The sequence below is a fragment of the Malaya genurostris genome, chromosome 3 (genome assembly GCF_030247185.1).
Source record: "Malaya genurostris strain Urasoe2022 chromosome 3, Malgen_1.1, whole genome shotgun sequence".
Lineage (NCBI taxonomy): Eukaryota > Metazoa > Arthropoda > Insecta > Diptera > Culicidae > Malaya > Malaya genurostris.
This window is the reverse complement of record NC_080572.1, coordinates 47,518,882-47,532,713: the sequence shown is the minus strand read 5'-3', so window position 1 is coordinate 47,532,713 and position 13,832 is coordinate 47,518,882. Positions and strand designations below refer to the sequence as shown.

Below are 13,832 nucleotides of genomic sequence, written 5' to 3'. Positions count from 1 at the left end.
ATTCGAGCATTCCAATTTAAAATATTCAAATTATTATTTAACATCACCGTTAAATTTTAAATTCATTATAATATTATTTGCAAATTGCCATCCGATTTCAAATGCTTCAAAAAGTGATGAAGTCGAATTCATTCGGATGATCATTTGAAAAAGTTGATATCGAGGTAGATCATTTTATTTTCAGTTATATCGCCTAAATTGACTTTGTTTAAAGAAGCGAATGGCATTGAAGGAATATTGGTTGGTAGATTTCTACCTGTTACACTAGTGTAACTGCCATTAGAAGAAGATGATTTGGCCGATCTACCTATTAATAAATTGTTTTCGTTAGAAGATGAACTGCAAGGCGTTACTGTGTTTTGATTATTTACAATAGAAGAATTAAGTGGTAATTTTCTGCCTGTTACCAAAGCGTAACTGTCATTAGAAGAAGAAGATGACGAGGTCGATCTACTTGACAATAAATTGTTTTCGTTAGAAGAAGAATTGGAAGGCGTACCTGTTTTGTGTTTTAAATTCGAAGAAATAAGTGCATTAGAAGAATTAGGCGTGGCATTTGTAACGGTTTTTTTTGATTTTCAGGTATGGTATGTAAATTTAAGGTCGTTGATTTGACTTGTTGTCTAAGCGAACAAGCGTTTAAATTTTTTTCTCTGACAGGACATTTCAAATAATTGGATTTATGATTTCCATTGCAATTTGAACATGAAAATTTATCAGTGGTTGCATTCATTGGACAAACGTCTTTCGAATGCGATTTACCACAATTTAAACACCGTATATCCATATGACAATTTTTGGTTCCATGGCCGAAGCCAACGACGGCATTGCCGTTTATAATGTTCCCAATGAATTTTAATGTGGGAAATGAAACGTACTTTTTCTAAAGTTTTCAAATTGTCTACATCACTTTGATTGAAGTGTATTAAGTAAAGTTCATGGTAAATTAAATAAAGTTCATGGGAAATCCATCCGTCCTCTTTTATTTTTACATTCAGTTTCTATAAGATCGTGAATGTTATTAGGAAAATGTTGAATAACGGATTGTGATTTATTCCGTATTGAATTATTTTTAGCCTTTCCGGTTGGACGCAGGCATTTTTGAAATGAATATAATTTTAAATTAATTTAACTAAGCTAAATTAGTGAAGCCCATCCTGTTGACGACGATCATTCTTTCGTTACATTCATCGCCCACTACAAGCGTGACAGTCGCCGCTACATTCATCCCTGCACCCGGTCATGACTCTCATAGATGACATTCATCTGTGAGATACTTAATGTCACTGACAGCTGTGATTTTTAGTGTAACCAACAGCTCTTGGGAAACGATAACATAGCATAACTATCATGAATTCTTCATCCATAGATTTTTAGATACTGGTTTGATATTGAAGAAATCTCGATACTGTCACGAAATACGAAACATACCGGTATAACGTTTCGAAAAAATTGAAAAACATTGCACTTTCTGTTGCGAACAAATCACAGATTTAAACAGTACGTTGCTGAGCTGCTCAATTTAAATTTACATTCTCTATCGTGCCGGTTTTCCATAGTAATGCGAGCTGTTCGAAAGCGAAAGCTTGTATTGGATATCTTACTGTGTCGAGGGCCGCGGGCTAGGAATGGTCAATGATCTTTCTACTATGGTCACACCTGAAGGCTCTCACATGACAGAGCAATTGGTGACGACAGTAAAGTGAACTTGAACTGAACTGTGGCTCTGTAGCTATGAAGTACAGAAATGAAATCGTCGAGCGGCTAGCAAGTAGTTGAATGCCATTTTGGACAGAAAAAAATGTATCACGAAACATAGTTCTGTGTTTCAGTCCAATATTACATACATTGGGAAGACTATTACCGCTGTATTTATCTAGCAAGTGACAGCTAATTACACAGTGTCAAAAAATGCCTCGTCAACGCCTGGGAAATGATTATCACAGTAATCTGTGAAACATTACAGTTTAGAAAATCATATGATCCTTGTATAATTTAATAAGGCCTACTGTATGAGCGTTTCCTAGTACGAATGGTTCAACACGTGTGATTAATTGGCTGACGATTGTATTCACAACCATCCTTCATATTACCGGGTAGAGATTTGCCTTTTCAAGAAACGATCTACATTGGCTCTAACTCGTTAGCTGAGATAAGGCTAATTAGGAATGTACAATCGAACACCAGTATCTACGTGTGAATTCTACAATCTGAGTTGATTGTGCAGTGGGTGCTACGATTGGAATTAAAAGTATGTGTTCTCATAAACAATATTGATGATAGTATCTCGAACAACATATAATAGTTTTAGCATAGTCGGGTATGCGTGAGCAATTACATAGTAAATTAGGGACCATCATAAGAAGTCGCACTTATCCCGAATTTCTTGCCACTATGAATCTCAATTTAAGTAAAGGTAATTTATTAGGTTACGATTTATAAACAATGCATTCTATGAATGCGAAACGAATTTAATAGTCCTGAATATATCACATTTTCTATGGTGGCTGTTATCATTCACAAATAACTTTTAACCCATTATAACCCGGGGGTTTTAAAATTTGAATCAAATGAACTGATATCCATTATATTATGTGTTGAAGATTATGGGAAACGCAAAACCACTGTTAGAAATCTTTTCTAAACGAAATTATTCCATCAAATTTCAAATTTTACACTATTTTACACATTATTTGGGATGTCTTCATAAATATAACCTTTTTAGAGCCTCTGTTAATGTTTTCTCACAAGATATAATTATTAGCGCATAATTTGACCAAAAAATAGAAAGCAATATATAACTTACTTTTGCACTGCCATTTCTAGTCGTTAGTAGGTCAAAGGTCAAGGATCAAAATACAGTTAAATTTTTAAAAACAAACAGCAGATTTAACACACAAAGAAGTTGCGTAGTGTAGTTTATCTGTTTTTGTTAACGTGAAGTGGTTGGGTAGTGCAGTTTCACAGTAAACATTTTTTTGAAAAATAGATATTTCTGGGTATGAAATATCATACGCTAGGACCTAATGGGTTAACTAACTTACCCGGTCGGGTGATACGGCCAACGTTGAAACGATGTGTGTAGTTAACCTTGAAAAAATTCTCGACGATGGCACGTTCTGTTTTGCCCTCGCCCCGGATCGGCGAGAACAGGTACTCTGGGTCGATCTCGTACCGGATCTGTTGATAGCTGTTGGGAGATTAGAAGAATTGCGAGAATTAGTTTATTTTTTTACTACACCAAGATTCACACTAGCTTCGGAACGCGGTAGAATGAATACAGTGGATATGTTAGAAAGTGAAAGTTCTCCAGACAGCTAGCGGCAGCAGCGGAGTGTTTACATGCATAACTGACAATTAATACGGATACGGCCTAGTTGCGTGAAACTTTTTTTCGGGGTCTGTAAATTCGCATGCGGTAATATAACAGTGCGTCTAATAATCTGAGCAAGTAAATGTCAGAAAGTGCGCTTAAATGCAAGAAGCTAAACAGAAATCAATGGAAGGTTTTCTAGAGCACTTCGGAACTATTTCGGCAGTTAATACTGAACAGTTAGCATTTATGGAAGTGTGATTACATTTGTGAAAAGTAGTGAACAAATGTACTAAAGTAGTTGACATACGCTCAATTTTTACCCAACAAACTGTCCTCGTGGATAAATTATCGAACAAATTGATCACCCCGTTCCGTTCCAATACTTTCAGAAACTTTAGAAAACTATTTGACCAGTGACTTTGTTGGAAGGGTTTAGTTGTGTCTTCAACTTAACGCAAAGTCGATTAATGAGGACACCAACAGGTTGCGAAATGTGTGCTGTCCGCAAACAATCCATAATCACACTGTGCATCTTTGCATACATTATGAATATTGACGGCTTCGTTTGAGTTTAATGGTGTAAAAGTCGCGAACACAGTGGATCTTCTTGCGATTATTATTTTGAGACACTTTTTCGTCGATCTCTATATTTATATGATCCACTTTTGAATCACCGCGAAAATTTGCCAAATAGGCTATGAATTTTAGATTGCAAACGTGTCGTAATGAATAACTCAATTTTGCACGAACTTTTTTAAATCTAGAAATAGAGACCGTTGGCAATTGAAATTGAAAAATGATTTTTTAAACAACCTAAATGAGAATAACACACTGTCTAACTTAGGGTTCGGGAACCTGCGCCTTTTTGGATGAAGGGCTGCAGCAGGGGAAATATCCATATGCTAATCTAATTCATTTTATAAAGTGAAGTAAAAGGCTTGAAACGACAAGAAAATATCTGTTGCTATTTTATAAACATTGATATTTTATAAAATGCAATTTTTCACTTGACCAGGTTAATAGGTTCTCGATCCCCAACCTTATTGAATTGATCCCTGTATACTGATCAATACCGACGTCGACCTCGTCCAAATGTAGATCTGCTTGCTTGGGAAGAGGAGGATTGTTAGTGTCATGTAAGTTGCTCCTAGATACCGACGAATGCTGACTCCGGATCGAAAACTCGAACGCGAGCGTACTTCGGGAGCGAGTTTCACCATGGTAATGCGAAATCGGGTGTACTTTTAGTGTCGATTGGATACTGTGAAATCTTGAACAAAGTTTTACACGCCAGAGAACAGAATTATAACCATGTAATAGAGCCGGAGTGCGTGCTGCGAGGCGGTGTAGGGGGTTACTTCTGCCGATTTGGATTCGTTTTTATACGAACTCAAGAAATTAACTTGAAGTGCGAAGCTTTATCAGCATTCAATTCAAAACAACATTCAAACAGGGACGCATTTCGATCAACAGCCGATTCCTTCTTTAAAGCATGGAAATCGATCTAGTGCACTATACATCGTACAAAACAAAATATAGATCTCCACGATTTTCTTCTGCATTTAAACGGTTCAGCCAATATGCAACATACCATGAAGTATTTGATCCAGAAGTAAATTCGTAAAGGTACATTCTGAGACTTTATTGTGCAAAAAATGGTTACAAACTTTTTCAGTTTTGATTTGGTGATAATTGATTTTTGATACGTGGTCTGAAGGTATCTTGGTATAACATTCATTTTGAAGAATTTGAAATAAAAATGATAAACCAAACGTTTTGTGTGGATATTTCATTAGATTTTCCATACCTTTTATTTCATAAAGTCAAGCCATTTCATTATCGATTTAAATTACAGAGCCACATTTATAACTTTATATAACTTAAAACTTTAGTTTTCCAAAATGTTTGGTATCAACGAATATTAAAGAGAAAAACTCATGGCGCTTGTTTGTCTTTCTCGTGGTCGGAGGATAGTTTTGATGCATTCTCGAGCTACCAACTGAGTAGGCATAAAATGTAAACAAATTACACGTTTCATACATTCTAGTCTGCACAATTGACTTTTTATATAAATAAATAATTTTTTTGAAGAACTTTTCGATATTTTCTTCCATTGTAATTCGTACCGTAAGTACTTCTGCAGGCGAATAATTGTTAACTCCCTTTTTCCCTGTCTTATTAATTTGTGTGTTAAAATAAGTGTGGTATGAATTTGTCGTAGTTTAATATAGGTGTACCGTTATAATTCTGCAAATACAGGAATGAAATTGTACGATTCACACAATATATCAACTAATGAGAACGATTTTAGATATTCGGAGGTGTGAAGGTAAGTGTTAGTTTTATTCGAAATCACGTCATCCGGTTATGTCTTTGACATTACCCACCCACTTTTTTAAAATTTAATAACACATTCTTAGGTACGCTGCGCTAGCACTCTCCGTAGGATCGTAGTACTGCCCATACAATAGTTCTGTAAACTTATGAGCCGACTGCGAAGGCTGTTGAAACAGAAGGTTGAGCCTTTCGGCAGGACCAATTTTTACAAACTTATTAAAATGAAATATTATCCAACCGTATACCGATTGCTGTCGAAATTCGATCCAAATCAGAGTTATGGTTTATCGTGAGTGAGATCATAAATTTATTCCATTTTTGAGCTAAGACACAGAATAGATGAAAAATCTACACCAAATATCACCGATTTGCTGGTTTTTGCGGTCAAAGGCATCAACAGAAATTCTCATTATTTGAGCTCATGAAGGAACTGAGTCAATTTTTGGTTCTTCGGAAGAAGTTAGGCATGTTCCAAAGGAAAAACGGTACCAAGTTCGAACTAAAAGACGGGCCATTGAGGCAGAATTTTGTATTTTCCATTGTACAGATATAATAGATGCATGAAACGATCGTGTGTACCCCGTAGATAGCAAAATAGATAAAAACAAAAGCCTCGAATTAGTATCGTTCGGCAAAGTAGATGGGAAGAAATAGACTCGTAATCGATGTATATGTTTCTGTAGAATTTGTTTCCGTCGGTACGGGACTGTAAATGAAGTACAGCGAAGCATGGTTAGTTTCGTCCAGTCAGTTGGACTTTCTCTTCATGTGTTTTCATATGCAGGGTAGTTTAATTAGTAAAACAATTTCTCCGGTTAGGAGTTAGCTACGGGTTCGAGTCTCGTCTCTGCGGTAACATTTTCGCAGTTTTCATTATATCATAGTGTTTACATGTCAGTTTTCCAATCTGTTTTCTCCGTTAGATACTGATCATACTAAAAAGATAGGTTTAGATCGGACCCACAATATTTAAACATTTAAATGGTAGAAATTAACATTGTTTAGCTTGAAATGAGAGTCAAAATATCAAAAATCATAACAAAGTCTGCATGAGGAAGTAGCAACAAAATAAAAAATTCTACCATTGTAACATCAAAGCACGAACAAAATATTTATAGAAGAAGAATGTTTCAGTTAATTTGTATTCTAGCATTCAAAATAGAATAATATCACACGCATTCAAATTATCTGATGCTGATGTACTTAAAGAAATTGGAATAACATCTCATCAATTACGAAATAAGATATAATAACTAATTTTCATGCTGAACTGATACTGTACAATTTCTTGATTCCTTCGTTGAAGAATATCGATATCAAGAAAATATGAAGAACACCGAAGCCTCCATTTACGAACTAAACGGGGCTTCGTAAATAGAGGTAGTTCGTAAAAAAAGGTTACGTTATTTGGAATTTACTTCGTAAAAAAAGTTGTGTGTAATGAATGTGGAAACTCCCAATCACATGGCCATTTTCGGAACGGATGTGATAAGTGGGTGCAAGAAAATGATGTTTTTAGGTCGGTTCAAAATCCAAGATGCCGACTTCCGGTTTATCGATATTCCTTAGACATCCTTACAATGTGGGTATTTTCGGAACGGGGCTGATGAGTAGTTGACGGAAAACGATGTTTGAAGTGGTTTGGAAATCCAAAATGGCGACTTCTGGTTTATCAATATTCCTAAAAATCCTTACAATGTGGATATTTTCGAACCGGAATTGATGAGTAGATGACGGAAAACGATGTTTGAAGTGGTTATTTACGGTTTTAAATTTCGACATTCTAAAAATTAATATTGAGTCGAAAAGGTACCATTATCAGGAAGAAGAGATTGCCGTACAGAAGAGGTGTACATTGTTTCATCCGATTCGGAGAAAGTCGATCCTGCCAGTTTATCTGCTATTTATTTCTGGAATTGATCATAAATGTTAGAAACTCAGTGTCATGTGGTTGTCTAACTGACTCTTATCACTGAAATTAAAAGTGTAGCACTGAAAATAAAAACAATTGGAGAACACGGTCATTGATTTGAAACCAAATTTTAATGTTTGTGGTTGCTTCCAAATATTAGATTGAGACTTCCAGTTGTTCAATAAAATATTGAAAGCAAAATTATTATAGCTGTTCAGACGTCTACTTGTTATGGTCATTTCGAAAATATAGTACAATATTCAAACAATAATGATTAGCAGGAAACACCTTTGTCAGAAGCTTAACTTTTTTTAGACGATATATCATATCGTAAAGATCGTCAAAGAATACCGATATAACTGAACTCACCATTTTGATTTTTGAAGCGCTTTCAAACATAATTTCCCGGTATATACTCATCAAACCCGTCCCGAAAATACCCATATTGTAAATGTTTTTAAGCAATATCAAAGAACCGGAAGATGCCATCTTGGATTTCCGAACCACTTCAAACATCGTTTTCCGTCATCTACTCATCAATCCCATACCGAAAATACTGATGGCGTTTTTCATTGAAAAACACTGGTGGCGTGGATTGCTCTGGTTTTGCACTTTCGAGCAGAAATCACAATGAAACACCGTCAGAGTGTTGCATTTCTGCTCGAAAGTGCAAAATCAGAGCAATCCACGCCACCAGTGTTTTTCAATGAAAAACGGCATAACATTGTGAGGGTTTTTAAGGAATATCGACAAACCGGAAGTCGCCATCCTGGATTTCCGAACCACTTCAAACATCGTTTTCCGTCATCTACTCATCAATCCCGTTCCGAAAATACCCATATTGTAAGGGTTTTTAAGGAATATCGTCAAACCGGAAGACGCCATCTTGGATTTCCGAACCACTTCAAACATCGTTTTCCGTCATTTACTCATCAATTCCGTTCCGAAAATACCCATATTGTAAGGGGTTTTAAGCAATATCGATAAACCGGAAGTCGCCATCTTGGATTTCCGAACCACTTCAAATATCGTTTTCCGTCATCTACTCATCAATCCCGTTCCAAAAATACCCTTATTGTAGTAATTTCCATGGAGCCGGAAATTGTTTTCATTGGATGCAAAAACCTCTTTTTACGAAGTTGATTCGTAAAAAAAGTTTACGTTATTTGGGATTTGGTTCGTAAAAAAAGATTACGTTATTCGGGATTTGGTTCGTAAAAAGAGTTACGTAAAAAGAGGTAACGTAAAAAAAGTGTTCGTAAACGGAGGTTTGGGTGTATCGCTATGACAGCACAGTAACATCAAGATAAGATATGATGGTAACATTTGTTGTTATTTTGATCGTTGTTCGTTGTTTACATCTGCCCGGGTTATCTGTCATTATCTGACACCGATCTATACGAAACTTCTGTCATCGTTTCATTCTTTCTTTATCTCATATTTTCATTAGCGTCGAGCCGAAAAAACGTATGCTGTGCTCTCTGCGATAATTAAGTGATTTTTTGAGAGTCCAAAAGTGTTTTTGTGTTTCAAAAATTAAATTGGTTGTCCAAAACTTTCACGTAGAATCAAACAGATGAATATCTTCAAAATCATTGTATGTGACAAATACAATATGAAATAGATAATTGCATGACATTTAGGTCTTCTTACTCATGCGCGGATGATTTGTGAAACATAGCTTGTATGGAATGTCTCAATGTATATTTTCTGCTCCAAAATGATTTTGCATACGAAATAACAAAAAACTATAGACAAAAGAATAGTTAAATGATTAGTTTGAAGCTTTTCAAAAGAGGTTGTTCGGTAATTTATTGTGAATAGGCTGCGTTACGTAGAAGAACATGATTAATCAGAAGCTGCGGATTCCGAAAAACAACATCGATGCCTTATCAATATTTTTTTATTAAAATCTAATGTTTTTTCATTACGAAGTCATAAACGAACGTTTCACATGAATATTTGTCTCAAATTGCAAAGTGATTTGAAATTTCTCACGATTTTCAGAACAAGCAAATAGAATTTATTTTTATAATCCATATAACTTTGAAATAAATTTGAATTTTCCAATTTTGTAAATCCTAATACGTGACATTTTACTACTCGTTTAACGTTTATTTCTACAATTTGGAAAAATTACGAGTTTGGGGTGAGCTATCGGTCAGAATCAAGGTCTGGTTCGAAATTTTTCACTTTTCCTTTGTAATTGAGTGCCTTATGGCGGAAAATTTTTCACAATTTCGTGTCTAAACGACTGTCACGATGCTAACCAGTTCAGATCTCAACGGTTTGGTTACACTTACCCAGTTATGCACAGCAGCGTAAGTAGCACTGGTACGATTACAAAGTATCCTGGATGCCGTCCGATGAATTTACCCAGCTTGTAGAATGACCGGTTCAAAGCATTGTCCACACACGAGATACCACAAGTCATCTAGAAAAGGAAAAAGCGAAGTGCAAAAATGATGGATTAGTCTTACTTGTGATGATGAAGGGTACTTAAAATTGCATCCGCAACACTACGAAAAATATCAAACCAACGGTTCAGTTCGAAGTTGGTTGAGGCGTTTACTTGCTATAAACATAAAACAAGAGTGCACTTCGCTAATTGGCTCATTCAGTCGAGGTAAGGTTAGTCGATAGTTCATTCATGCTTTCAGTCCAACGCAGCACTTCGGGTTAACCACGGGAAACACAACTGCAGCGCCGTTGGTCGGTCGTTGTCCCGCGCCGATTCTCAAGTTCACATAGAAATTTAAATAAAAATGAAAGTTTTCCCTCGCCCGTTCGGTTTGTTGTTGTTTCTTCCACCTGGCACAGAGTCGTGGTGGGTGCGGCACCTAATGGGAACTACGCACCGGGAGGGTACTGGCTTGTAATGGGATGTAAACAAACGAATAACTCTACTGCTTTGGTTTCATGAGCAATTTCCTCCGCGATTCTCGCTTGGTCTAGCTCGCACAGTACAACTCTACGTTGGGATTTTATTTTTTTCTTTTCAAGTTCGATGCAAAGACGGCGGTTGGACTGTTTTCAATGATAACCGATAGGAAGACAGTTCTCTACCCGTGGTTATAGGAATGGAACATGCGTTTGCGTGGCTTTTCCGCAAAGATGAAAACCGCCCTGGGGACTAGGGGAAAGTAATGATAATCATCAATAGAATTGACGGTCAATTTCCCACAGGTTTGAAAGTTACACTAAATCTGTTTTCACGATGCTTATTTCTTTCGAAAGAGGTGTAGCATGAAAATTTAAATTGCACAGTATTTTGCATTGTGATGGTTTATTAGTTGTGCTAGACAGCTAGCGCAAACAACAGTTGCCTTGTGCAGCCTCATTTCTCATGGGTAATGTTGAACAATTTGAGAGAGATCATTAATAGAATTAGCGTTGTACAGCCGAATGAAACTGCAAAGCTCAATCAATCATGTTACGAAACTTAGTATAACTGTAAGTTTTGCAGCATTTGTCGATTCTTTTTAGTTATTTGCCGCACCTAAAAGTTAATTAGGTTATACCTTAATCCGGGCTTATTTAGTATCCAGGCTATTCAAATTTTAACAACTGCCATGAAATCCTAATGTCATGCTTTCATTCAGCATTCCTATCCCGACAACATGTGTTTAGCAAACCTTTTTCTGCAAAGGTCAGTGCCTTGCTATCAGCACCACCGTTTACATCAATTAGGAACTAGTCCGAGCTCGCATGTTTGCAGGAGTTGTACTACATCTTCTCGGGTTTATCCAAACAAACACTACACCTGCAACGATGCTTGCTTTTATTTTCACTAGCATCTCAATTTCTAACGCAACGCCGACAACGGTGCTGTTAAGTGTTTAGAGCGGCAATTTGAAGCACGTGATCTTATTGTAAACACATGAATCGACCAAGCCGTAATGGATCGACTAAAGGGTCGTTAGGCTGGGCATCCTGATGGTGGTCGTTAACTTGTTGAAAATGCATTAACGAGATCACGATTTGCTAGACGGCGAGTCTACGAGATCATCGTTTCCGGTCAAGTTCCTTGGACTAGGAAGAGGGTAAAATCCACATAATTGATAGCTAGGAGCGAATAGAGTGTTTGCTATTGTTATGGTTGAAAATAATTTTCTTTTTTGGTGTGACTATGGCGCGATAAACTTGTGGGGATCAAAAGTATACAAAAGAGATGCCATAATTTCGTTTCAGCTGGTTAATTCATAGGTTACGTATCGCATAGTTTTCGGGGTGGTCTTCGGAAAGCTTCAAGAATAATAAACACAAACTCAAAACCAGCAGATGATGGAACTTCACTAAGACTGGCATTAGTTGCGTAAGCTAAATATATGTATCTGATTTTTGTTTCCAAACAAAATACGTTATTGGGGTTTACCGAAGTAAGCATGACGAAAACAATCGGAAGCTGCTTGCGCAATTTTGACTCAGCATTGAATATCGGTGGGTACAGGTATTGTTAATTTATGGTTCGGTGGGTTAAGGTCGGTAAGAGGTTCCGTAAATCGAAAATATGTGTCATTTCATCTATCAAGTGAGAGCCCAACATTACATTGAATTATGTATCAAGTCGGTCAATAACACGAGCATTGATTTTCTTTTTCCTATGAAAAGAAAGGCGCTTGACAGTTCCATAACTCGACATTTAAACAGACTCCCGCATAATTGGGTATTGAATAATATTCGATTCAGCTCAGCGAGATCTGATCCGTCCTGTACGTTTATTGGGTTTAATTGCACTAAGCATAACAAATACTGGACCAAAAGACAAGGAACTTTGAGGATCGAGATGTGTGTTTATGTGCGTTTGATTGGAAATGATAGACTAGCTATGTATATGCACTTTATATCACCATTCTCTAGCACTCTAGCAAGCACCTCTGCTTCCGCATTTGCCCTTTTCCTGTGCTGGTCTTAGGAGCTCTCTCACGACGATACCAGTTAAGTGCTGCGATTGGTCTATCAATTCCGATTAAAGGATGACTTCCGGATCGCTGGCACTTCGGAAACTCTAAACCAGTTGGTTCGACAGGATATGTAACTACTAGACTACTACATAATCTCCGCAAATGGAGATAACCTACTCCGGCAGGGAATTCTTAGACGAAAAATGGTTTTGCTTCTCCTTCCATGCTGAATGGTAAGGTTTCGGTGTTAGTCCGACGAATCCGGGGTGAAAGACGGCTACTTTCTATTCACTAGTACTCCGATGACCCAAACCAATGATTCTGCCTGATTGACCGGCACTCGAATAGTCCCCTGGGGACTCATGATCTTATCATGATTTTATCTTCTCATGATATCATGAATACTATCCTTGAATTTATGATTGAAATAAACTAACTCAACCGACGCACGACCAAAAGAGTAAAGCCGGGTATAAATAAACGATATAAAAAAACTAACTCAAATTTTTCTTTCCGGATATCGATTATCGGAATATTTAGAAATTTATAGATTGTATGGGCTATCCTACAAACACCTTTTTCCTAATCATTTGCGATGACCATTATTTCCCGGGTTGGCGGTTCAATGCATAGGACGCTGGTCTTACAAGCCAGTTGTCATATGTTGGAGCCCCGACCTGGAAAGATTCTTAGTGTCAGTAGGATCCATAGTACTAGCCATGCAATGATTCTGTGCACTAAGAATCGGCTGCGAAGTCTGTTGAAAAAGAAAGGCCAAATTCCACAAAAGGAATGTAATGCCAAGACTTTGCTATTATTTCACACAAATTAATAAATTGATCGATTCTTCATTTGGTTTGTTTTATTATTCCACATTGATTAATTCTAGCAAAGGAATGATGATCATTTCAACTAATCGCGTCTCGAAGAAAACTAATTGGTTAACGTCAATCTTAAATCATCTGCGTATTTTTCTCCAATCGGCCATCGCTTATTCAATTAAGCCTTAGAATTTAGCTTTGGATAAATTAGTAAAAACGAATAATCCCGGACAGATGTGATTTATTTCAAGCATCCTGGGTTGCCTGGGTTCGATTCTCAATCCCGCTTATACGGTCAGAAAAACTTTTCTGGCCCAAAGAAATGAATGACCTTAAGGTCAAAAATTCTATAATCGATACAAAAACAAGATGTGCTTTCTGCACGCGGGGTGGATTGGCTGCTTCCTCACTTTGGCCAATAGATCCAGTTACATTCTCCATCTACAGCCGTCTCGTAGGCAATCGGTCACCAGTCGGCTTTGGACACTCATGGCCGTCTTACCCATAATCGTTTACTAGAAACCACAAATAAACACCTTCGT

The 13,832-nt window shown here is 36.9% G+C and overlaps 1 protein-coding gene across 1 annotated transcript in view; it reads right to left on the bottom strand.

The window, feature by feature from the left end:
• Window positions 1-13,832, bottom strand: part of LOC131433736 (patched domain-containing protein 3) — a 165,584-nt gene that overhangs the window by 75,556 nt on the left and 76,196 nt on the right. Inside the window, exons 2-3 of the mRNA XM_058600315.1 lie at window positions 9,869-9,999; window positions 3,045-3,190 (exon numbers count right to left, since the gene is read on the bottom strand). Of these exons, the coding sequence (XP_058456298.1) occupies window positions 3,045-3,190; window positions 9,869-9,999 (277 nt within the window). The remainder of the gene's footprint in view (window positions 1-3,044; window positions 3,191-9,868; window positions 10,000-13,832) is intronic.